Source organism: Schistocerca gregaria, chromosome X, assembly GCF_023897955.1.
Source record: "Schistocerca gregaria isolate iqSchGreg1 chromosome X, iqSchGreg1.2, whole genome shotgun sequence".
Taxonomy (NCBI): domain Eukaryota; kingdom Metazoa; phylum Arthropoda; class Insecta; order Orthoptera; family Acrididae; genus Schistocerca; species Schistocerca gregaria.
In genome coordinates, this window is record NC_064931.1 from 656,763,191 (window position 1) to 656,789,982 (window position 26,792).

Sequence of the window (26,792 nt, forward strand, 5' to 3'; positions counted from 1 at the left end):
AACTAACCAAGCAGAAACTGCTACTTAGTAACATGAAAAAAAACTGAATGAGACTCTTCAAATTAGCAGAATGTTGCACAGAGAGAGGTACCATCAAATTTATTTGCGTATGTGGCCGCGCGTTTTTAGGCGCTACAGTCTGAAACCGAGCGGCCGCTACGGCCGCAGGTTCGAATCCTGCCTCGGGCATGGATGAGTGTGATGTCCTTAGGTTAGTTAGGTTTAAGTAGTTCTGAGTTCTAGGGAACTGATGACCATAGATGTTAAGTCCTATAGTGCTCAGAAACATTTGAACCAGCCATCTAGGGGACTGATGACCTCAGATGTTAAGTCCCATAGTGCTCAGAGCCATTTGAACCATTTAGTTGCGTATGTTTACCGACTAAAATAATTATCAGCTAAAAATAAATACCATTTACACCAAGCTAATGTTTCACGTCAGATATGCTATGCAAAGAAAAGTATTTGGTTTAAACAATACTAACAAAAAAGATCAGAGCAGTTCCGAGACCGTGGCGAGTACCCCGCCAAGGGCGCAGGCACAGGCGGAGCGCAAAAACTGACCGAAAAACACCCTAGCAAGACGATTTAAGAAGTACCTGAGTTCTCATACATCACATCTTCCTATTTTCTGCCTTTGAGAAAAGTCTTTCCCTCGGCTCAAGATTATAAACGCACGCTGTTGTCAGAGCCATTTCGGCCAAGTACCATTACAAAGAATTAACGAACAGATCTCACGTCGGTTACGTGTCGACTGTGCGCTTGGTTCATACAGCTGTCACTTACACAGTTATCTCACGTTAAAAAATGGAGTCTTTGCTTCTGTTTAGCTAAGATATTATGGGTCCTGAACGGTTGACGAGAGGATGCTGATGCAGATATTATGCTATTTGACCGAAGACTTCAGATTTTTGCCGATTTCTGTCAACTGAGGACTAGAGTGAAACTGTTTAAGCTTGAATGCTTGAACTTATTTAATAGTATAATCACTGAAATGGATAATAGATCTCACATATAGCACATTTCAACGCATTTCAATTTTCTGCCAGGAACGCCTTAAATGAGAGCTCTAAATCTTATTTTCATAGGTATACAACATATTTTTGTTTCAAATATAGCAGAAATATCGATTCAGCTGAGCTAGTTAGCAAAAAAGCGTATTTCACAGTCCAGCACGAAGACCTCGTGAGGGTCACTGAAATAAATTTTCATTTGGATAGTTTGAAGTTTTTTTCGTAGTATTGGAAAGAGCTGAAACATCGAAATAGTTTCGAGGATATTTGGGACAATTCCAGTGACGACAGCACTTGTCAACGCAGCTTCGGCATATGAAAGATGATAAAAAAAACTACTTAAAGTAGAATGTAGGTGAAGCAGGAGGAGGAAAAGACCTACAGTTACATCCAACAGGATTGAACGACTGCCCATACAGCCGGCAGATCCTTGGAGCACATTTACACAGTATTTACGCCTGACAGAATTATTAGCAGAAGTCAGTCTACTCGCGGCCCTAGCCGGTTACTCAGGTCACCTAAACTATCAGCGTGCGATTACTTTGTGTGGGGAGCCCTCAAGTATAAGGCGTATCTCAACAACCCTCATAGTCTTCAAGAACTGCAGCAGAACATTTCGGATGATACTGCAGCAATTCCATCAGTCCAGCTTCGATCTGACTTCAGAAACTTGCTGACCAGGGCGCAAAAGTGCTAAGAAATGAATGGTGGTCACTCTCAACATCTGCTATAATCAGGTTGCACTGTATTTCCTTTTCTCTGCGATGTTTCTTGTACCCTGGAACTCTGTTCTCTTGGCTTCTTTTATTTGCCCATTATGAAAAGAATACGACACAGCTGCTAAATTTGGCATCTATGACATAATCAATAAGCTTGTTTCGCTCAAAGCAAGGAAATGGAAAATAAAAGTGTAATGGAATGGAAAATAAAAGTGTAATGGAACTACAATTCTTGGAAAGTAATGTTTTCTCAAAACTTATTTATAGCTATTTTTGTTTTAATTCCAAATAACAATTTATGCACTATTAACAATTTATGAAAAGCAAACAAAACCTATTCTTTGTTGTACATCATACTAAAATTAATGTACAATAGGTGCCATAAACAATAAGACGTAGGTTTTGTTTATTTACAATTTCTTTAGAAAGTTTATTCAAGTTTTAATGTGTTTACTACAAGAGTGCACTTAACTTGTTGTGTGAAATATTTTTCATCTATTTATCTAGCTTTAGTAATATTATGGAATAACGCTTCATTGTTGTTGAACTTACCTTACAAACTACAAAATGTCCTAAATCTGTGTAGACAGGTTTTTTTCTCTGAGATGAGTGGGGGGGAGGGGGGGAACGGGAGGGAGGGTAGCTTTAGCAGTTCTGCCGGGGGCGCAGGATCATGTCGGTACAGCTGTGCACAAGATGTTTAATCTGTGATGCGAATGAAGAGACACAGTCCAGAACTGCTTTCTTGGTCTACTACTGCATTCTTCTTAAGAGCCAACCACTGTGCCTTTCTGTTCAAATGTGTGAACTGAATCAAAATCCTTGTCTATACTCACAAGAAATAGACATCAGTTGTTAATGTTTTCGAACTGAGAATGTATCGGTATTTCCATCATCATTTCGCAGTTCAAAATCTTTTCTCAGTTGAAAGTTGCAAAAATATGCTTGAACTCTACCAGTTTAGACAGCCATTCATGTGAAGGATATGTGAGACATTCCTTGGAAATCGTCGTAATCCTCTCGTGATCCAATACTTCTTTTGCAACAGACTGGAAATTTATTATTTGCCCTAGAAGACAACTATTAATGTTAGTGCATTTGAAGGCAAGGCGACAAACTGTATGCCACATCTTCACTGAAACATGGTGAACTGTTGAAGTCAATATTTAGAAGCTCGTTGTCTTTTCTTCTATTATTGCACTTACTAGCAATCAGATTGGCGCCTAGTTTGAAGTATAACTAATTGGCAAGAAAATGTTCGTAATCTGCTTTGGACTTTCTGCTAACGTACTTAGGTACTTACATTAACACCAGTTTCTACCAAAGAATACGATTATTTGAGGATGCGGAAGTATCTTTTACCCTGTTGTTCGACTCTTCAATAAAAGATGCACCAACTTGAGTGTAATAGGTATGAGAGGTAAAAATCTGAATTAGAACTGGAGCAGATCTACCCCAAACCTTTGAGGTACCTATTCTTACCTTCGATAAAATGAATGTTAGTAGTCGAGTAAGTTACATCTGATGATGTAATACTTCAGGTTGTGACGTCATAAGAGATGTGTCTCACACAAAATTTGGTCAGTAAATGGAAGGTTTTAGCTGAGGAACGTATGGCTGGCAAGCTGCAGCATAGTGGTAGTGGTGTCACCACCAGACACCACACTTGCTAGGTGGTAGCCTTTAAATCGGCCGCGGTCCGTGAGTATACGTCGGACCCGCTTGATTGCAGACCGAGCTATCAGTGATTGCAGACCGAGTGCCGCCACACGGCAGGTCTAGTCTAGAGAGACTCCACTATCACTCGCCCCATTTGTACAGCCGACTCTGCTAGCGATGGTTCACTGACTACATACGCTCTCATTTGCAGGGACGACAGTTCAGCATAGCCTTCAGCTACGTCATTTGCTACGACCTAGCAAGGTGCCATATTCTTCAAGAATGTATTCTGAACTGATAATATTGTGAATCATGTACCGTCAAGAGCGACGCTCATCACTAATGGATTAAAGTTAAGTATCTCATTCCTTGTCATGTTCCAGACCTCACGTCAGTGTAGTTCTTCCCTCTTCACGCCAGCCTGCGTGAGCTAAAACGCGTGCATTTTGGCCTCCTCTAGTAACCCGGTGTTGGCTCTTCTGCCAACACTACAGTGTTCAGGCCAGGCCGGTAGTCAAGAGCCGCCAGGGAGTTGAAGGGGCCGCAGCGAGCAATCGAAAAAGAGTAGGTAGCTATCTGATCAGCCGATGAGCGGATGTTGCTCGGATTTCCTCGCGGAGGGAAGCGGTGACAGAAAGTCACTGCGTGTCTATGGATGCTAAACAGCATGGCAAGATTCTATGTTGTATGAATGCGAGGTGTCTGTCCGAAAGAAGAGACACATCGCGCGTGCACATTTGAGGTAGGAGTAGGTTGCAAACTATGTGATACAGCAGGATGTATACGCCGATTCCATGACACTACATTTTCGTGCCACGATATTAGAGTTACAAGTTTCGTGTCACTGTGTGTTCATGACAGTCTTCGCAGAGCAGCCATGTTCGTGCTGCCGTCTGTCTACGCTGCAGCTGTTACAGAGCCGCCAAGTCCATGCTGCTGCTTCCTAGTGCCGCAATATCTTCGATGGGTCGCCTTGCTCCTGCTACCTACTGTCAGTAGCGCAGCATAGATTTCCGCCATCCTGTGCAAACCCTAAATTTCCCTATTCCCCTGTTTTCGCAACTAAGCAAAAAATAATACACCTTAGACAATGCGTACCAATATTTGGTTAAATCGGGAGAAGATAGGGGCATAATTTTTTGGTTTATTCTGTACTTTCAGTTATTCTCAACAAATCGTTTTCGCAGAATATTTGTATGACTTATTTATGAGATTTATTCATAACAGCAAAGAAAAAATCATATCTTTAAGACAGTTTCAACAAATTCATTCATGCATAAAGACCAAATAACTTGTAACATCTGAACCTGCATGGAATGGGCTTTGATAACAATAAATTATGCTTTTGTGGTTTAAGTATGGGGAGTTCTTGAATGTAAATTAAATGTATGATAATCTCTTGTCAGTATGACCTCAGAAGGCATTTTCACTGCCCGTTAAACGAGGTCCATATAGTCTGTGTATGGACAGGGACGCTCCACTTCGTCAGCTTACCACTATCTGACGGGCGAGTTAAGTCAAACGAGGATTTGTCGAGTTCAGGAGAATTCCACCACTCACAAGGGTTTACTTTGACTTATAAACTTTTCGCAATGTTAGGACGAGAATAACAGTAACAAGTAGTTATGCCAGGAAGCGACACCAAGTAGAAGAGTGCTAGTAACAGTGAGGAAAGCACTATAGTTAAATGGCATGAATGAACGGCTGCAGCTTAGCAATTAGAATTTAGTCGACGGCTTCAAGCCGTTGCTCGCAGTACTCAACGGCTGTTTAACTACTACATGTGCCGTGTCGAGGAAGTCATTTTCTCAAACATATTTCCTTACAAGTAACTTGAAGGGAGGGATCATTGCTGTGAGCTGGATCAGAGCATTACGCGGAATGAACGGCGACGAGTGAAAATGTGTACGCAACAGGGATTATAACGTGGGTCTTGTGCTTACTAGGCAGGTGCGTTAACCAATGCGCCCTCCTAAACAACGTTAGCGCAGCTGCCCAGACTACCTCGGCACGCCGCACGGCCGATCCACATTCCTATCGAGCGCCACATATCCACAGTCTCTGTCCATGTCTTTCATCTTCGCCACTCTGAGACTCCCACAGGAGGTCACGTACTTGTGCATCCACGCTGACGAAGGCGGTCCATTGCCCAGCTGGGCGAATCAATCAATTACATGAATGCGTGGTGTCCGTTCTTTTGGACATGTCTGAAAGAACAGACACCACTCTTTCATATAATTAACACTTCCTTATATCACTTATCCATAACTAGATGTTTACAGTGAGGTCCACTTGTCACGATGTAATGACAGTCATCCAATACTCATAACTATTTTAAGATATCATGTTTTATTTTAGATCGTCAGAGTTTTATTTTGTACAATCTAAATAAAATTTTTAGCTACTATATTTCATCCACTTGAAGCAACAGTGTTTATTCCTAAAGAAGGTAGATTTATCCATTTGGGCCTGTAATTACTCTGACGAAGCTATGTTTTTAATAGAATTTTCTGTTATAATGTAGTTTATGATAAAGATTTTTAAATAACTTTATTAGCGTCATTTAATACTTATAATACTGTATTTGTGTACTAGTTTGCACTGCTCAGGTAGGCTTACAACGTTTGTTAGTTACACACTACTTGGCACGATCATTTGCGCCTAATTATGCACAGTTTTTGTCAGTTCATGTTGTGTAAGCCACGCAGCATGCTAATTTGCTCACTGTTTGTGCGGTACACACACGTAGTAACCACTGAATTGAAGTTGCCCTTAACGTACGAGTCTAGTACGCTAGTTAGTTCACAAGAGTTATATGTGAAGATCACTTTGGTTTCATTTGATGGCCATGAGTTGTTATTTCATTTATTCTGACGTGAACTTTTACTTGACAAGAGCCAAACGGCTTTATTCTAAAGCACCTTTTTCAACACTGTGTAACAAGAGTATGTGTACTCTTGGATTCTAGTAGTTTATCCTAATTTTGAAATTTGTGTTTTCCTTGAACTTTTGTAATCAGTGAGTAATTTCTAGGTGTTTCAATTTCTTCTGAAGAAGATAATTTTGTAATTATAGAAACCTAGGACAAGGGTTGCCATAAATTGTGTTACGCAACTAGTTGGCTGATTCTTTCATCCTTTCCCAAAATGTCGCTTTACAACTGCTGTTGACAGCCATGTTCTAGATTTTAAAACGGAATGAAATTTATTAAGCTTGTTTTGGAACGCTTGTATAGGGAACTGTAGGCTATCATAGAGAATACATTACATTTTTCATTGTCATCAAGTCTCTTGTATGCACATTTCCAGTCTGCATTCCGCAAATCCATTTTACAGTGTGAAAGGACCTACTCCTTTGTTAATTAAACTGAGTACATAATTTATACAACCTCAGTGAAAACGCCCTGAAAATATTCTCCTGTTTATACAACATTTTGAGTATAGCATAAGCATCACCTGGCTTCTATTTAATTTGTATATTCAGAGTAGCAAAAAAATATAAGGATAACTTGAACATACGCTTGTCTGAAAGAAACGTTATAGTCACACCTCTATATTTCCTGGCAAATCTATAAGTGTCTTCGTGTTTTCCATTATAGAAAGGACAAGCGTCATGATGATGTAAGACCTCAGTTTGTAAACACTTGAAAGTATTCACAAATGAACCTGCAATACAGTAATCACTCAAAACATGTTCATGATCAGCAAAAATGTCTCGACTAGCTGTAAAATACAGGCAAAGAACTTAAAAGAAAAAAAAACAAAAAAGATTGTGGTACTCTGTCACTATTTCAAATGGATTCCAAATAAAACGTCGTTTATAAATTAAAATTTTATTGTGTATGTTTTTTGCAACACAAACACTTTAACATATTCGCTAATGTCTATTTGTACCTCGTGTTCCGTTGCCAAAATAGCTACGTTTGTCAATCCTCACGTGGACGTCGCAGATTTTAAATAATTTTTGATCGGTTTCAATTTAGAGAAACTGCTCTCACACCTGGTCTTACTTACGGCAACTGTGAGAAATATAACCCGGAATTAAAACTATATTAGGTAACCATGTTTCAAGTTTGGCCTCAAAAAAATCAACATTAATAAACGAAGCATGCCAGAACCAGTAACTTTCTTACAGTCTGTTACAGCTACAAAAGCTCGTAGACGCACGCATTCAAGCTTAACCTCTTCTCCGTCATTATCTCGAGAAGACTGGTCTTCGGCCAAATTATTGAGGTGATGTAACCTTTCTCGAATTTCAGCAGCTGATCTATTGAATGAAGAAAATTTTTTCGTTTTATATCGTCTTCGTGCTAAAAGCTGGCGTCTCTACTTCCGTTGCCAGTTACGTGGATTCTCCAAATTCGACTTGGAGGCTCAACAGATATGCAAAGTTCTTCACACAAACTTTCAACGTAATTTAAAGCCTCGTCTACGAACTCCTCTCGCTTCTCTTCCAACACCGTCTGTAAGGCGCTTATTTTCTGAGCGTATTGATCTACATGATGTCCCTCTGTTCGCAAATAATTTTGGGCGTCTTTCGCTCCACGTAACACCGGTTGACAGCAACCCAAGGAACACAGAACTGGAAGTGATTGCATCGCGACCACCAAACATCCTGCGTCCGTTCGCGAGTTTCAGCTTTCGTCTGTTTCTGTTCGCTTCTCTAGCGTTATCAATTTTTTTTGTGTAATGCGCTTCAACACGTGTCCTGTATCCTCTTCAAATTATTGTCTGTAGCTTCAACGCGAATCTCCCATCGGTGTGTGGACATAGAGCAGAAAGCCTAACAACTTTCCAATGTGCCGAAATAAGTCAATGAAATTACCTCCACCGAACCCGCATGCAAGCAAACTAGGTTCAATGGCTGGTTTGAGCAGGATACAGATTATGCCTTAGGACTGATATATTTTATTCCTTGTTGCACAGCTGTCTTCTGGCCATTGCGATAGCATTGTCGTAACCTTCCCCTCTGCAATTCGTAATGTCAAGTCCATCAGCGTCGAGATTCTTTAGTATCATCTCATCTGACTAATATCTACATTTACGAGATTACGCTGCTATTCACAGTAAAGTGCCTGGCAGAGGGTTCAATGAACCACCTTCAAGCTGTCTCTCTACCGTTCCACTCTCGAACGGCGCGCAGGAAAAACGAGAAATGTTTCTGTGGAAGCCCTGATTTCTCTTATTTTATCGTGATGATCATTTCTCCCTGTGTAGGTGGGTGCCAACAGAATGTTTTCGCAATCGGAGGAGAAAACTGGTGATTGAAATTTCATGAGAAGATCCCGTCGCAACGAAAAACGCCTTTGCTTTAATGATTGCCACTCCAATTCACGTATCATATCTGTGGCACTATCTTCCCTATTTCGCATTAATACTTTTTCGCTGTCAGTCCCATCTGATGCGGATCTCATACCGCACAGCAATACTCCAGAGTAGGGCGGACAAGCGTGGTGTAAGCAGTCTCTTTAGTAGACCTGTTGCACCTTCTAAGTGTTCTGCCAATGAATCGCAGTCTTTGGTTTGCTCTGCCCACGACATTATCTATGTGATCGTTCCAATTTAAGTTATTTGTAGTTGTAATCCCTAAGTATTTAGTTGAATTTGCAGCCTTCGGATTTCTGTGACTTATCGCGTAATCGACATTTAGTTGATTTCTTTTAGTATTCATGTGAATAACTTCACGCTTTTCTTTATTCAGGGTCAGTTGACACTTTTCACACCCTACAGATATCTCATCTAAATCATTTTGCAATTCGTTTTGGTCATATGATGACTTTACAAGACAGTAAATGACAGGTAGCATCATCTGCAAACAATCTAAGTCGGCTATTCAGATAGTCTCCTATGTTATTAATATAGACCAGGAACAATAGAGGGCCTATAATGACTTTCCGTCTATTACTACGAACTGTGACCTTTCTGACAGGAAATCACGAATCCAGTCTCACACTTGAGGTGATATTCCACAGGTACGCAGTTTGGTTAGAAGATACTTGTGAGGAACGGTGTCCAAAGCCTTCTGGAAATCTAAAACTATGGAATCAATTTGACATCCCCTATCGATGGCACTCATTACTTCATCAGTATAAAGAGCTAGTTGTGTACTGCAAGAACGATATTTTCTGAATCCGTGCTGACTATGAGTCAATAAATCGTTTTCTTCGAGGTGCTTCATAATGTTCGAATACAGTATATGTTCCAAAACCCTACTGCAAATGGACGTTATTGATATGGGTCTGTAACTCAGCGGATTACTCCTACTTCCATTCCTAGGAATTGGTGTTGGTTCAAATGGCTCTGAGCACTATGGGACTTAACATCTGAGGTCATCGGTCCCCTAGAACTTAGATCTACTTAAACCTAACTAACCTAAGGACATCACAGACATCCATGCCCACGGCAGGGTTCGAACCTGCGACCGTAGCTGTCGCGCGGTTCCAGGCTGGAGCGCCTAGAACCGCTCGGCCACTTCGGCCGGCGGTATTGGTGTGACCTGAGCAATTTTCCAGTCTTTATGTACGGATCTTTCTGTGAGCGAGCGGTTGTACATAACTGCTACATATAGAGCTATTGTACCAGCATATTCTGAGAGGAACCTGACTGGACCGGAGGCCTTGGCTTTATTAAGTGATTTAAGCTGCTTTGTTACACAGAGGATATGTACTTCTATGTTTCTCATCTGGGCAGTTATTCTTTATTAGAATTCAGGAATATTTACTTCGTCTTCTTTGGTGAAGGAATTTCCGAAAACCGTTTTTAATAACTCTGCTTTAGCGTCACTTTCATCAGTGGCTTCACCGTAGTTATCGCGCAGTGACGGTATTGATTGCGTCTTGCCACTGGTGTCTTTATGTATGACCAGAACCTGTTTGGGTTTTCTTCCGGATTTCGAGACAGAATTTCGTTGTGGAAATTATTAAATACCTTCGGCTGTTTTTGTTTTGTTTCACCAATTCCAAAAAGTTATCTCTATTTGCGCTGGTGTCATCTTCCCTGTGGCAGAGTTACGCCAAACATTGTTTTCCCAGGAATCTTACTATGTCAAACATTCTGGTTAGAATTCCATGCCATTTTTAATTTATTTTACCACTACATCTTGCTATTTTTTATCAATAGTCTGTCTAGGACTTGCTTCCAACTTCTTCTGTTTACTAAAAGGTTGGTTGTGTGCAGCACTTTATTTATGCTTGGTGACCTTGGGGTTCCACATTTTACAACCAGCTATCTAGTTTTTGCAAATGAATGTATTTTGTGGACGACTTGAGCCCACAGTAATATTGTATAAGAAGGTTAGAAATGTGGTGTGGTGTCCCTTGAACCCAAATCGCATGTCAAAAACTGTGAGTTCAAGTAGCACACTTCTGCATGTTGTATCGACAAGTTTGCATATCAGCGTGTGTATATGGTTTACTTTAAAAAAAATATTAAACTGACAATGGATAAAACTGTAAAAGGTGTGAAATGTGAAAGAAAACACTTACCAACAATCTATCCTTTGATGGTGAGTGAATAGACGAAAACTGAGGATTAACCGAAACAATTTTTAGCCTCTATCCGTACTAAGCACAGCTGCTACCTATCCGAAAATCATACTCCTAACAGTCTTATCCGTAACTGCTGTCTCTGATAACAGCCTGAACCTTTTTTCCCCATATTCGGCAGAAGATAAACCTTAGGGCTCAAGGAACCATAATGTACAGTATATTTGTTTAGGTCAAATCTTAACAACTCTACGTATTTAGAACCACTTCACCTATCCAGTTGCCTTGAAATTCTGCTTAAGTATCTGTATAGTCCAGTTGTCAGTAGAGTTATCTGATCTAATAACCACGCAGACAAGATTATCCAGCGTGGCCATTAGCCTTCGAGCTGGGAGGTTGCGTGACCAGTGTGAACCATTCAGGGGCGTGCTTCACGTGTTTTACACGGATCACTATGCCTTTATTTAGCACTATTTGCGTTCTAAGCAGTTCATCACAACTCAGACAAGAAAGGGACATCAAGGCACAAGAAGCAGCGATTATAAGAAGACTTCAAGAAAGTGTCTCAACACCGGATTCGGACTTATCTTCAGACGAAAACGAGCGCCAAACGAACAGCGCAGACACTGAACATTCACAATCCATGGAAGTCCGAGACGACTAACCAGGGACTGAACAGCCATTTGAGACTGTTCGTCAAACAAAAAGCGACAGAAAATGGAAGCAATTCTTGGAAATGCCATCGGCTAGCAAGAAAACCAAACGAATACCAACAGCAAATAAATTTGAACCGCTTCAAACCACAGATACGAACACAGCAGAAACTAAACCAGGGCCATCCACTTCATCCACTGACAGTCACTTTTGACAAAAGCCAAAGTTCCACAGATAACGCTCAATTACTCAGGAAAATACACTGAACTTAACGCTGCATTCAAACAGAAAACAGCTGGACCTGTGAAAGAAATACATAAAAGTAACGAAGGCAACAAATAGAGAACATGTTATCAAATGGGTACCTGAGGAAGTTAGGGAAGAGGAACTTCATGAAGAACTGAGGGGACTTAAATTCAGTGTCACATGTGTGCATCAATTCTAGAGACGAGACAGGCACACGAAAAAGCTCATTCCACAACCTACGTACTATGCCTCATTTCCCAAAGGACATCAGACTACGCAGTACATGATATTAAATGCATGTTTAATAAAGAGCAAAAGCACAAAATTACAAATCAAAGGATGAGCCTGCCCAATGTAAGCGCTGTCAGAAGTCTTTCAAACAGTATTTTAATGAGCAATGCCGACTAGATATGTCAGATGTGGAGACAATCACCATTCTAAGAACTGCAGACTTCCTCGCAACGAACCACTTAAATGTGCAAATTGCTATCAATCCGGACATCCAGCTTCCTCGAGTGGATGAGAGGAATATCAGAAAGCAGTCAAATCATACTAGCCAACACCTGAAACAACATAGAAGCGACAACCCCAGCCCACAGCAGTATTCCCACCACAAAGAACATCCACAGGAGATCGCAACAACAGTTTATTTATTTAATCGTGTCTGAGCTACATCAGTAATTAATTAATACGCTATATATACTAGATTACAAATACAAGTAAATGATAGTTATACATTCATATATACATTCATGATCTTCACATATTGTAAGTCGTCATTATTGTCTAAAGCAAGGCTCATATCTCTCTCCAGATTTCGGCACACTTCACTGCAGCGTCGTTGGCCAACCACAGGTCTTGGAAAGTGCATGGGGCCAGCAAAGATGGACAGGTCAGCAGGTGTGTCATGGTTTGTTTTCCAATCTGAATAATCCCTGGGACCATCAGAAATTATAAAAGCATTCTTCAACATGGGATCTGTTGTCTCCCTCTTTAACAGACGCAACTTCATAGCTACAATAACGGACCTAGCAAGACAGTTTAACAGTTCAACTGATCCTTTCTCAAAGAGTCTAGTTTTGATAGAAGGTATAATGACGATCTTCTCCACACAATAGTTTAAACCAGGACATAACCTAACAGCGAAGAAAAGTCAGCGATGTCATAAGAAAATGGATAAAGAAAGACAAAACCAACAATCTGAATAATCCCTGGGACCATCAGAAATTATAAAAGCATTCTTCAACATGGGATCTGTTGTTTTCCTCTTTAACAGACGCAACTTCATAGCTACAATAACGGACCTAACAAGACAGTTCAATAATTCAACTGACCGTTTCTCAAAGAATCTAGTTCTGATAGAAGGTATAATGACGATCTTCTCCGACGAGTAATGGATCATACGCATCAACTGAAAAAGAGGATCACATCTGGTTATACAATGGCGTCAAGAATAAGAAACTAGAAGTCACAGATTTGACTGAATACCATAAAGTCGATGTTATGTTCGCATCAGAAACTCACCTAAGGCCAGCCCAGGGATTCAGAATTGAAAACAAAATTGGCTACCACAGTGACAGTCCTAACAGAGGAGCAGTAGATATCACAATATTTTTTCGGTCTCCACTCACACAAAACTATGAAACTATTCCGCAGCTAACATCCCTAGAAGCAACAGCAATAACTATAGAAACATCTAATGAGGAAATTTCGTTGGTAGCCGCCTACTTGCGGCCAGATATCTACCTTGAAGACGATGATTTTATCACACTATTGTATCGTTTCGACAAAATCTTACTTTGCGGAGATGTAAACGTGAAGAACATAGCATGGAACTCACGAAAGAGAATGTAAGAGGAAGGCAACTTCACGACTTCGAAGAACGACTCCAAGCAATAACTACTGGATCAGAATAACCAACATGTACACCCATCACACAGAACCATGGAGCAAATGTGTTAGAAATACTAATCTTTAACAACATCAGCCCACACCTCAGCTTAAGAAACACCAATGATTTGACATCAGGTCACAAACCGATTCTCCGTGGTATTTCACGAGCAATAGATCCACTAATGAGACTAACAAAAACAGTGGATTGGGGTCAATTCCAACATTGCCTAAATAACAATATTACATTAACAGAAAACGTCACCACAGCGGAACCAGTTGAGAAAACAACTGAGACACTATCATAGAAAATCAAAAGAGCAACCAGGCAAGTTTCAATAATAAAACTTTTAGAATCCATACTATGAAGCATTTCCTCCCACATTCCAGGACCTTAAATGTTTAGATAAGCAGAATCAACGAACCTTCAACCTAGCATACAGAAGAGAAATGAGGCAGTTGTCATGAGAACTGATTAGAAGAGCCACGAAATGGTGCTCTGGACTGTGGGAATATCGCATGTCAACCCTACACAACGATCGCGAGATGAATGGCAACTTATCCGCACCATTGGAAAACCACGAAAATTAAAAAGAGCTCTACTGGACAACAATAGACTCACGTTTGATCCCTTGGAAAAGACCGAAATATAAACCACAAGTCTGCAGAAAAAACATTATTAATACAAAAGATTTCCAAAATGACCAAGTTGAAAACAATCGAACAGAAGAATCAGCCAACATAATACGCAACGCCAAAAGCAGAGACAAGCTACAATTGTCCACACCACATGAGCTGAAACGAATCATCAAGAATACCAAGTCAGTAACTAGACCTGACGGCATAATTAACGTCTCTGTCAAATATCTGCCACGGACGCCGCTGGTATTGCTAACAGTTGTTTAATTAATAAATATTACTCCTCCAAATAGAGAACGGCAAATGTAGCACTAATTCTAGGCAAAGACCTGAAAGAGCCAAACTTTCTGCAGGGCTGTAACTCCTCCGTATATCGTAATACCTAGCTTACAATATGAATATCCAACCTATACATGTGTCATATTCCGTGATACAGAAAAAGCGTTCCGTAATGTGCAGAGACCAATTACTCACAAAACTGAAAGACAATACAAACCTACCGGAGTGCTATATAAAAATCATTGACAGCTTTTTAATGAACAGAAGATTTTATGTACAAGTCGATGGAAAAAGATTGGACAACAAGACACAAATCGAAGGATTTCCGCAAGGCTCGGCTCTTTGGCCCGATGTGTTCACCATATAAGTGAATGATCTCCCAAAACTACAGAATATACTATTAGTAGAGGTTTCAGATGGCACAACGCTCATATCTAGCAACACTGCCATATATTTAATCATCAACTAGACGTTCTTCAACTATGGGCAGATTATAACAAGACCAATATTGACTTCCTGGAAACTAAAAGTTATCCTCTTGACTCGCCGACGCCTAGTACGAGACAGAAAACTGGTAATCAGTGAAGAAGAAGTAGATTGGACTCATCAAACTATGTGTCTTGGTGTCGTACTTGTCAAAAAGCTGACATACATGCAGCGTATAACAGTGAAACGAGAAAAGCAAACAAAATCAATTTATGGGCTTAGTACCACTTATGTGTCTATCAGACAACTACTGTGCCGATAATGTTGTATGGCTGTTCCTTCTGGGACACAGCCAGTAGATCCAACTCAAAGAACCTACAGCTAATCCAATAAAAAAAGTCCGCAAAACAGTCAAAGCCCAAAGATGAACAAGAATAAATAGCATGCACAACAAATGGAACATTCAAATGACAGACTAACTAATCAGAATGAAGACGCAAAACTGACTAGACAAAACTGAGGCAATGAGACCTGATACTAGACATATCAAAGACATCAGAACAATAGAAGCAGAAATCTGGCATAAAATAAAGGTCCCTCATGCAGTAATAGAGGTTCCACAACAAATAAGGGGAATGAAGGGCAAGCAGACCAAGAGCCCATTATCCTACAAAAGTTGGCAAATAAAAAGAAACTTGAACACTTAACCTTACATCCTTGCAGGTCCAGCCGCCAAAGTAAATAACACGACATAAATAAATAAAACCTGACCCTCCCCCCCCCCCCCCTGTGCCATCTGGTACCATGACCCCCTCCCCCTCCCAGCCCCTCTACGAGCCTCTGCCGCCTCTCCACACTACAGATGGTTTCTTCGCTGGGCTGCCATGATCGTGCTATTATGACTGCATTGCAGCCATCGCATTTGTCCATGCTGACACCTGCCCAAACCGCAGTGTACCACCGCAACCAATTCCGTCCCCCTGCCTCTAGACCATTGCGTCTTTTGCTTGCCAACGCCACCACCTCTGAGTCATGGTGTCTCCGTGCCGATCGATGTCTTCGTGCCGTACTGTCCACGTGCTGCTGCGTCTGAGCTACAGCATCTCCACATCACAAACATCGATCCTAAGCATAGACCTCCGCAGCGCATTGCTCTGCAGCATCAAGTGAGAGATTTAACTTAATATATGACAGCAGCAGTTGCATATTTTATTGTTTATTTCGAATTGCTAGCCATGTGTAATGAAATGGAGAGCTCGTTAAGTTGCTGTGGATCAGAGAGTACTGATAGTAATGCAAGTAGCACTGGTATGCAAAATGAAGAGATAGTTATAAGAGATCAGTATACATTTGAATATCATTTAATAGCAATCTTGAGCACATTGACTATGGTAAAAACTTAGGGGATATGGAAATGAAGTTTATCAAGAAATTTGAAAAGATGGGAACAGGAATGGGGAGTATGGAATCTGAATTAAAGGGTGTGTTAAAACAGTCTTTGGAAAAAAAAAATTGAGGAATTGAAAGCTTGTGGGCAAAATAAGTAAAGTAGGCGAAAAATTTGATCGATTGGAAGCCAGATACAGAGACACTGAAAGTAAATTTGAAAGTGCTGTTAAGTTGCTAGGTTAGTCGTGCAGAGGGTAAAAGGTGGAGAAAGGATTAGTCGCTAACATGGGGACACTGAAAACAGTTCTCAAGAGTATATTGAGGCATGAGAACCTACGTGGAAACTTTATGAAAGGCAAACAGATGCCAAGTTAAAATCCGTGAAAATAGAAATTTATGAATTTCAGAAAAGTGTTAATAGTAGAATTAAAATTGGAGGTAAACAATTTGTAAAACTTGTAATAACGCAGTAGCACAAGGTAACTCAATGGCAGGATATCCTCTAGGGCAGAGATTTCATTCAAGACCCTTTGCTGGAGATTTCTTGGCTGCATGTAAAGATAATTTATAAATGGTGTGAATGAGGTTGCTAAGATTAAATTTGTAAAAAGGCTGTTAGAAGGAGGGCTCACACCCAGGCAAATCAAAATACTGAACAATTTATTGACTATAAAATAATTGGAAAAATGCAGCCGAGATTGCAAAATAATTTTCTCTGTGGGTCAAGCTACAGAAGTGCAATGAAAAATATGAGGGAATTTTGTGTTAGAGAGCTGCGTAAATGAAAATTTCAACTTTGAAAAGAAGGCTACCTGAATCCCTAAAATGGGTACTTATTCATAGACCAACAGACACCGTGGAAGAATTTCACACCGTTATTGAAATTATGTATGAGGCTTTGTGTTAGACAGACGTACAGCGAGAAGAGAGAAAATGGTAGGAGTCAAGTAGAGAAAATTATAATAATTTTAGTGGAAACAGTGGTAATAGATGGAAGGATGAGGAGTTTGGCTAGAGTAATGAGGGCAGAAGCTGGAGGAACGGACAGCAGGAAGATAGTAGAAACTTTGGCGTAATGAGAGAGAATTTTTATCAGAGAAGAGGCGATGAGATGGAAAGGGGTAAAAAAGAAAGTCCACATGCTATCAATTTTCAAGGTAGGCAGTCGGGAAAGTAGGTGGGGCCTCAGTGATGGTATGGTCCACAGGGAGGCCAGTAAAAATGAAAGGAATAGCACCAGACAGGGATACAGTAGGACAAGAAATGAATGTGACAAGATGAGGATACAATATCGTAATAAGAAAAGGAGTAATCACTATAATAAGTAGAATAACAGCATGTGTAATGATGATAAATCCAGTTTTCATATTAAGGAAATATTTGATCAAAATAAGGTAGCTCAGAGAGCAGATATTGAAAAAAATGTTGGACTGAGTTCAATCCAAATTTTTGAAATATCTGAAAGACACATTAGTTTCATCAGAGGTAAAAGGATAAATGGAAATGGATTCAAGGGGTGAAAGTATAAATAACAGTAGCAGTAATTGTGAGGAAGTGATAGATGTAAGTGCATCATTAAATAATGAGGAAAATTGTGAAAGTGACTGATGTTGCTATCTAGTGATGCCCTGATAACACAACCAAAACATGTTTCCCTGAATAAGGACACATGAGTCTGTGGGAGTATGTTAGTTGTAATTGGTTGGAAAAAGGGGAACCTGACTGTAATGTAAATGACTGTGTCTTATGCTAGGTTTCATAAAGAGTTGCTACCAGGGGAATGGGATCAACTGAAATTCAAAGATGCCATGGGGGAGCAGGATATTGTGAATATACTTAATGAATTATTTGAAGGAGATACAGAAATAGAAGTGTGAGAGTAGGAGGAAGTCACACTCTTATTTACAGGGGGAAACTGAATTAAATAGGAAAAGGTACAGTCAATAATTGATGATAAGGAGGTAAGAATGGAAGATATAGCATTATTGGATTAAGATATATCTGCAATATCAGAACCATTCTGGCAAGTAATTAGATGTAAGGAGTTGGTGGAATTACCAGTAGCTGAAGTAAAAATTATAACACCAACTAGAGTATGTAGCAACCCAATTAAGAGACTAATTTTGTTGGATTTCAAAATCAGTAATCACAGCTTCAATGAATGTTGTTTTGTAATTCATAGTTTAATCATGAACATCAAATTAGGGACGGATTTTATCTGCAGATATAGATGTAACGTAACAGTGAAAGACAGGATTGTTGAACTTGGTGATAGAGATGGCCAAAGGAACATGAGGTTTAAAAGAGAATAAGCAGTAGAAAGGAGACTGCATGTTTGCAGGTGGAATGAAGACATGAGTGTAATTGTTATATAATGTATAAAGTGTAAACATTTTTTCGTATTTGTACAGTAATAAGCAATTTTGGAAGTCGGTAAGTATAAAAAAGCTTGTATGTATATTGTGTGATGCAAGGTAAACAATGGGTATGAAAGTGTCAGAAGTCTGTCTACATGGCAACAGAAAACTGAAAATGAAGTAGTCACAGCATATCACAGTATGTGCAAGAGGGTTAGCTGCAGATGGAGGGTTTCTTTATTTATATGACTGTTTCTGTGACTCCTGGAGTTAAGTTTGGTGCTTAGGAGAAGAATTACTACTGGGATTGGTCATATAAATTGGGTCATTTAAATAATAAACTGAAAATTTAGATAGATGTTCATAAATAAGGGTTAAATTGCAGACATGAATGTGTTTGCTTGAACTATTTGGATGATTAAAGCGTGGATATATAAAAGGAGTATGCAGATGTTTGGGTTTGTATACATTTATTTGTTTTGTCTCAGTCTCAACAGAGCAAAGTACACAGTGGGCATGTGGCAATTCAGGGAAAGGTTCATATTGCCTGATCACTGGAAGTCTTGAGTCTACTTATCAGAGCAATAATTTATTTATTTATTTATCTGAAATACTTTACTGTGTCCAGCCCAGAGCATATTTACATGATAAATCATGTAAAATTTTATAAATTACACAATGTTTAGAGCCAAACTTGTCACATGATTCCACTTCAACCTATTACTCTAAAGTAATTGTTAGTGTATTATAGAATGAAAGGAATTTGGAAGATTGGAGAAATACATTAAAACCTTATATTTCATTTTAGCAACTTATGCATCTACAGTTCCTGAAATATTTCTCTTGATTTGGTTCAGTCCAGTTCATGTTCTTTGACAGTGTCGGACAGACCTCTGTTCTATCTTTCAGATTCTGAAGAGGCAGTTCTTCAGTTATTACATAGTTATTGCCAATGTCTCTATTAAAAATAAATGAATATACAGTACCACAACTTGGTTATTTAATTATTTTTCATAAGTGGTTGCAGTTCTGGGAAATCCTTTAAACCAATCATCTTCAGTGCAAGTATGCACATCAATGTGCCCATTTTGTAAATGTTGAAAATAGTCTCAAGCTCCTTATAAATCTTCATCAACTGTAAATGAATTTCCATTGGCAGTAAATAATTTTATGATGGCATGGTATTCCAGATTATCCATTTGAACAGGAGTCTATCCATATGAGTACTTTCAGAAGCCAGCTAAACAGAACAGTTTCACAGGTAATGTTGATGTCATCATCACCATTGTCATCATTGTTATTTCATTATGAGAGGAATCCCCAATCATTATATACCATACCCAATTAGTTGTTAAAGTAGAGCTGTCAACAAAGATTGTTTCATCATCTAATACAACACTCAGTTGCATGACAGATTTAATCAGTATCATGGTACACTTCCCTTTTAGCAGTAGTAGAAATAAACAGATGAAGTTAATGTGATCAGAAGAAATAAATACAATTTCTTAAACAGAAACTTAATTGTACATTTGTGTCAACAGAACTGATAATTTCAACATAGCAACTGACATGAAATTCTGCATAGCTGAGCAATTACCTTCATGAGTTGGAGAAATTTGACTGGGTCTTAAACTGTGACTGATCAGCACACTGATATTCAGCAATGGCAGTACTGCATCCAATTAAACATAGTTTCAGTTCTCTGTGACTACTGTTCTAAGACAATGAATAATTTTTAAGATTTCAAACTGGATGCACTACAGTACATCTAATATTCTTATCATTGTCACCTATTGCTACATAACAAGAAAAGGAAGAAACTATTGGTTGATTTAACTGAATTATTCTAAATTGTTCACATTCTCTTAAAGCAGCTGAAAGTAAGAAAGGCTTGAGGCTATGATAAGTGTCTTAGTAGTTACAAATAAATGATAAGAACTGCTCTTTCATCATACTGTTTCTTTTCTGAATTGAACTGCTGTGGGAGATTAATTTATGGAAATTTTAATACAAAAATTGTTTGCATAGCGTACCTCAAAGAAATAGCTGATGAGCATTAAGGTGGTTCTAAGTAAAAATTAAAACAAAGCAAACGTATTCACAAATGAATTTTGAGATTTCTTCTATCAGAAAAATATTTATGTCACAGAACATGTAAATAAATAAATGTTTGTTATTATAATCTTACTTTAACTATAGCAGATATATGCAGAGGGGAAGAGGGAAATAGGTTTGACTTCCCCTGCTGGTGTCTCCAGATTGAGCTAAAATATTCCAGTCTTTCTTAATAAATGGTTAATAATTGGCAGTAGTCAAATCTGATGTATCTTACTTGTTTTTTACTGTGTCTATTGCTGCATGAGAGAAATTTTATGCCTCCCAGTGTCCATACCTTAATCCATCCTAATGTATTGTAATTTTCACCTTTTCAAGGTCTGTCTACTCACACATAGACTTTATTTCTCCCTGTCTCTCTCTCTCTCTCTCTCTCTCTCTCTCTCTCTCTCTCTCTCTCTCTCTTTCTCTTTCTTTCTCTCTCTCTGTCCCTCTAACCTCTGTCTCTCACTCACTCAGTCACTCACTCACTCACCCGTTCAAATAATAAATAATTATTGTATCACATTTCAAAACTCGATTTGTCTTCAAATTAATAAATTATTTTTTTATTAAAAATCTCTTATTTAGTACACATATTCATAAATACACAGTAAAATAAAAACAAAATTCTTTTATTTTGAAGACATTTCTTGTTTGTTGAAATGCATGAACATATACAAAAATGTCATATTATTCAACAACACACTGTTTAGCATTCTCAAATTAATAGTACAAGCTGATAATTCTGTGTAATCTAATGCTGCACTTTGAGTACTTCGAATAATCTTATATTGGAGGTAGAATGACTTGCTGGGACAAATTCACACTTTGTGTATCCACAATTTTCCATTTTATGTTTAACACAAAAAGTTCATACTACCAGTTTACACAGTACAAAAGACTGTACTTGTTTAACATTCACAATCAATGAAAAAATATTAATTAGTGAATCACACAGAAACAGTCCACTTTCCAGACACCTCAAGGTATTTCTTTAATACAGATAAATGTTGAACTTGATGTCAAATAAATTGTGCCTACAGCAACACAACGGATGTCGTTCAGGGATGCGCAAAAAATTACCATCAGTTATTAAATTTTGTTTGATTATGTTTTTTCTTGCCTGTAGGGAGTTGATAATTTTTAGACGCTACTATTTGGTGTCTCGGATATGTGTGAGAGTTGTATCATTCATAAGTGGTTCTCTGAGCTCTATCTTTGTCGGCTGTGGTGCAGTTTTAATGTCTGCTGTTCGCCACTGCCAGGTCCTGACAAGTCTTCCATTATTATTGTTATCAGTTTCATGAACATAGCGTGGTTGAAGCTTGATGATAGTTCCAGGTTCTCTCATTCTTTCTTTCTGATAAGAGTTTCTGCCGGTATCCTTAACTACTGTTCCGACATCAGACATTGCCTCTGTATCTTCAACTACATCGAAAGAGGGTATAATGTTTGTATCACCAAGAGAGGAGTTTGAAGAACTACCTTTGCTGTTAATTATGGACGCTACTGCAGCTGTGATGTCAGACTGTGTTTTAAGAGGTACATGTCCTTGATCCTTTGAGTTGTAAGGCCTTCTACTGTAATTATCATTCCTGAATTTATCTACATTTTTAGCATGCAACTGTCTGTCATCCACATAGTTATGAAAACCTGACTCAAACGGCAATGATGTGTAACTTGATGTGGCATTTGGTGGTGATTCTTTATGCAAGTATGCAACTGGCCAGTACTGTGGTGGTCCGTAGTCATGTCTGGAACCATGGCTGGGATATGGTAAATAGCGTTCACTGCATGGTCTCCACTGATTTGTACTGAAGGTTCCAACGTAGCACCTGCACACACAATGCAAAAAATAATTAAAGTAATTTTTCGTTAGTACGTATCAACTATAAACCAAATATTTTGGTTTTAAAATTAATATGAAGATAGTGATAAATTCATTTTAAGGCTTTTTAAAAATGCATTTGAATTGATGACGTACTAAAAATATTTCTCATCTGTACAAGCTGTATTCACAAGAAGCTAATTTCTTCTATTATTTACCTTTTAGAGCTGACTGAGGAAGGAGGCTGCTTCATATTGAAGTATTAAATACTGTCTGGTTTGGTTCAGTAGTGTTTTAAGTTTTACTATTGACTTTACCAGGGGATTCTGAAGTTCGTATTTGTTTTATTTAAATAAAAAACCAGAGGTTGCTGAGAGTTTCAGAGGAAGCATTAGGGAACGATTGACAAGAACAGGGGAAAAGAAGAACTGGTAGCTTTGACAGATGAAATAGTGAAGGCAGCAGAGGATCAAGTAGATAAAAAGACGAGGGCTAGTAGAAATCCTTCGGTAACAGAAGAGATACTGAATTTAATTGATGGAAGAAGAAAATATAAAACTGCAGTAAATGAAGGAGGCGAAAAGAAATACAAACGTCTCAAAAAGAAGTGCGAAATGGCTAAACAGGGATGGCTAAAGGACAAATGTGAGGATGTAGATGCATGTATCAGTAGGGTAAGATAGATATTGCCTACAGGAAAATTAAAGAAACCTTTGGAGAAAAGAGAACCATCTGTATGAATATCAAGAGCTCAGATGGTAAACCAGTCCTAAGCAAAGAAGAGAAAGCTGAAAGGTGGAAGGAGTATATAGAGGGTCTATACAAGGGTGATGTACTTGAGGACAATATTATGGAAATGGAAGAGGACGTAAATGAAGATGAGATGTGAGATATGGTACTGCGTGAAGAATTTGACAGAGCACTGAAAGACATAAGTAGAAACAAGGGCCTAGGACTAGACGACATTCCATTAGAATTACTGGTAGCCTTGGGAGAGCCAGCCATGACCAAACTTTTCCATTTCGTGCGGAGGATGTCTGAGACAGATGAAATACCCTCAGACTTCAAGAAGAATATAGTAGTTCCAATTCCAAAAAAACAGGTGCTGACAGGTGTGAAAATTAATGAACTGTCAGTTTAATAAGTCACGGCTACACAATACTGAAATGTCGTGTGGCTAGAGCCTCCCGTCGGGTAGACCGTTCGCCGGGTGCAAGTCTTTCGAGATGACGCCACTTCGGCGACCTGCGCGTCGATGGGGATGAAATGATGATGATTTAGACAACACAACACCCAGTCCCTGAGCGGAGAAAATCTCCGACCCAGCCGGGAATCGGACCCGGGACCTTAGTACTGACATTCTGTCACGCTGACCACTCAGCTACCGGGGCCGGACTACACAATACTAATACCAATTCTGTTCATATGAATGGAAAAAAAAACTGGTAGAAGCCGACCTCAGGGAAGATCAGTTTGGATTCCGCAGAAATGTAGGAACACGCGAGGCAATACTGATCCTACGACTTATCTTAGAAGCTAGGTTAAGGAAAGGCAAACCTAAGTTTATAGAATTTTTAGACTTCGAGAAAGCTTTTGACAATGTTGACTGGAATACTACCATTCAAATTATGAAGGTGGCAGGAGTAAAACACTGGGAACGAAAGGCTATTCATAATATGTACATAAACCAGAAGGCAATTTTAGTAGCCGAGGGGCACGAAAGGGAAGAAATGGTTGAGAGGGGTTAAGGCAGGGTTGTAGCCAATCCCCGGTGTTATTCAGTCCTTATATCGAACAAGCAGTAAAGGAAACTAAAGAAAAATTCGGAATAGGAATTAAAATCCATGGAGAAAAAAGATTTTGATGTTTGCTGATGACATTGTAATCCTGTCAGAGAAAGCAAAGGTCCTGGAAGAACAGTTGAACGGAATGGACAGTGTCTTGAAACGAGGCTCTAAGATGAATATCTACAAATGGAATACAAGAATAATGGATTGTAGTCGAATTAAATCAGGCTATGATGATGGAATTAGATTAGGAAATGAGACTCTTAAAGTAGTAGATGAGTTTTGCTATCTGGACAGGATATAAAGCGTAGACGGGCAATGGCAAGGAAATCATTTCTGAAGAAGAGAAATTTGTTAACATCAGGTATATATTTAAGTGTCAGGGAGTCTTTTCTGAAAGTATTTGTAACATAGACGATAAATAGTTTAGACAAGAAGAGAATAGAGCTCAGGGAGGAATGAAAGTGTTCGTCCATGACTCACTTTGCTCCTTCCCTGCAACCCTAATCACCACACTGCAGACAGTTGCTGTCACAGTGCATTTTGTGTCCTTTGAGATGACCTTCTACATCTACATCTACATGGATACTCAGCAAGCCACATTTAAGTGTTCCATCTATCTTCTGCCACAGGCGCCAATGGATGATGAGGCACTTTCCGAGCTGATCGACCAGCTTCCACCGCCGTTTGTGCTCTTAGGGGATTTTAATGCCCATAATATTCTATGTTGTTGTCTCTCCACCTGACTAAGGGGACGAGTTGTTGAAAGTTATTACGGTCTGACACCACGTGTCTCCTGAATACGGGCACATTTTTGCACAGCAAGAAGGACATTCTCTGCCACCGATTTGACCGTTTGCTCTCCTCCTTTTGCAGACTCTGTCGAATGGGAGGTTGCAGACGATTTTCACCCCAGTGACCACTTTCCTATTACTGACTGCCTTTTACAACGAATCGATCCTGGGGGATAACCACCCAAGTGGTTGCTATCCAAGGCGAATTGGACGTTTTATAGCCAGCTGCCTGTGCATTAGCACAGGGACAGCGTCACATCCACGCTGCCACTGATGCATCTATGCCTAAATCGTCAGGCCGTCACAGAAGGCTACCTGTTCCTTGGTGGAACGGTCAGTTTCGTTGCGCTATACGGGACAGGTGGATAGCGCTGCATAGGTTCACGCGCCGTCCAGAAGCAGACAACCTTTCGGCTAGCGAGAGCAAAAGCCCGACAGACAGTGAAGGAGAGCAATAAGAAATCATGGCATTAGTTTCTGAAATCCATTAATAGGTCAACTTCCGCCAGTGCAGTATCGGAATCCGTAAGGAAGATATCTGGGAAAAGGATGTCATGTCCATTTATTTGCCGTTAAGCATAATGGAGTCTCGTAAGTGACACCATGCCACGGTACTTTTACGATTAACATTGTCCATGAGTTCAGTTTCACGTTTCCACGCCTGTTGCGCAGTTCGGGAGAAGTGACGTCGTTCTTCGCCTCCAACAATGACGAGGCCTATAACCTCCCGTTCTCCATGTGGTAACTGGACACAGCATTAGCTGCAGCTCGCGAGACCTCTCCTGGGCCATACTTAATACATTATGGTATGTTAGGGCACCTTAATCCTGAATATAAAGAAATCTTACTTGCTCTATTTAATAAGATATGGAGAGATGGGGAATATCCTGTCCGTTAGAGGGAATCCATAATGGTCCCCATTCTTAAACCAGGCAAGGACTGGACATTCCCAGGGAGCTATCAGAGTCTCGCTCTTGCCAGCTGTGTAGGAAAGAAGCTAGAATGAATTATCAAATCGCGCCTAGACTGGACTCTGGAATCTCGAAATCTCCTCAGTCGTTTCCAGTGTGGATTTAGAAGACATCGTTCCACTCTTGATAACCTGACCCCACTGTAAACAGAATTTAATGTCCATCTTTTTTGACATTGAAAAATACTTCACTACATGGAGACACAAGAAATTTTGTGGGCTACGTGAATGGGGTTTTCGTGACCGCCATCCCATTTTCCTGCAGTCCTTTCTTGCTGAACGTTATTTTCGGTACAGAGTCAGGAATACTCTTTCCAATTGATTTTATGAAGTTCACGATATTCCACAGCGGACCATTTTAAGTGTGACTTCGTTCACAGTGCGATCAATGGCATATCGTCTGCAGTCAGGAGTACTGCGCAGTGCTCATGGTTGTGGAAGATTTTTCTAGTATTTTCTGTTCCACTTCTAATCTCATATCTTCCTCTCATCAGTTACAGTTGACATTTAAGCGACTGGAAGAGTGGTCTGCCCGGACTTGTTTCAATTTCTCCCCAGGGAA

The 26,792-nt window shown here is 39.6% G+C and overlaps 1 protein-coding gene across 1 annotated transcript in view; it reads right to left on the reverse strand.

The window, feature by feature from the left end:
• Window positions 1–21,467: 21,467 nt before the first annotated feature.
• The window catches only part of LOC126298793 (uncharacterized), a 484,775-nt gene continuing 479,450 nt past the window's right edge, over window positions 21,468–26,792 (reverse strand). Inside the window, exon 13 of the mRNA XM_049990259.1 lies at window positions 21,468–22,686. Within this exon, the coding sequence (XP_049846216.1) occupies window positions 22,005–22,686 (682 nt within the window). The 3' untranslated portion in view covers window positions 21,468–22,004. The remainder of the gene's footprint in view (window positions 22,687–26,792) is intronic.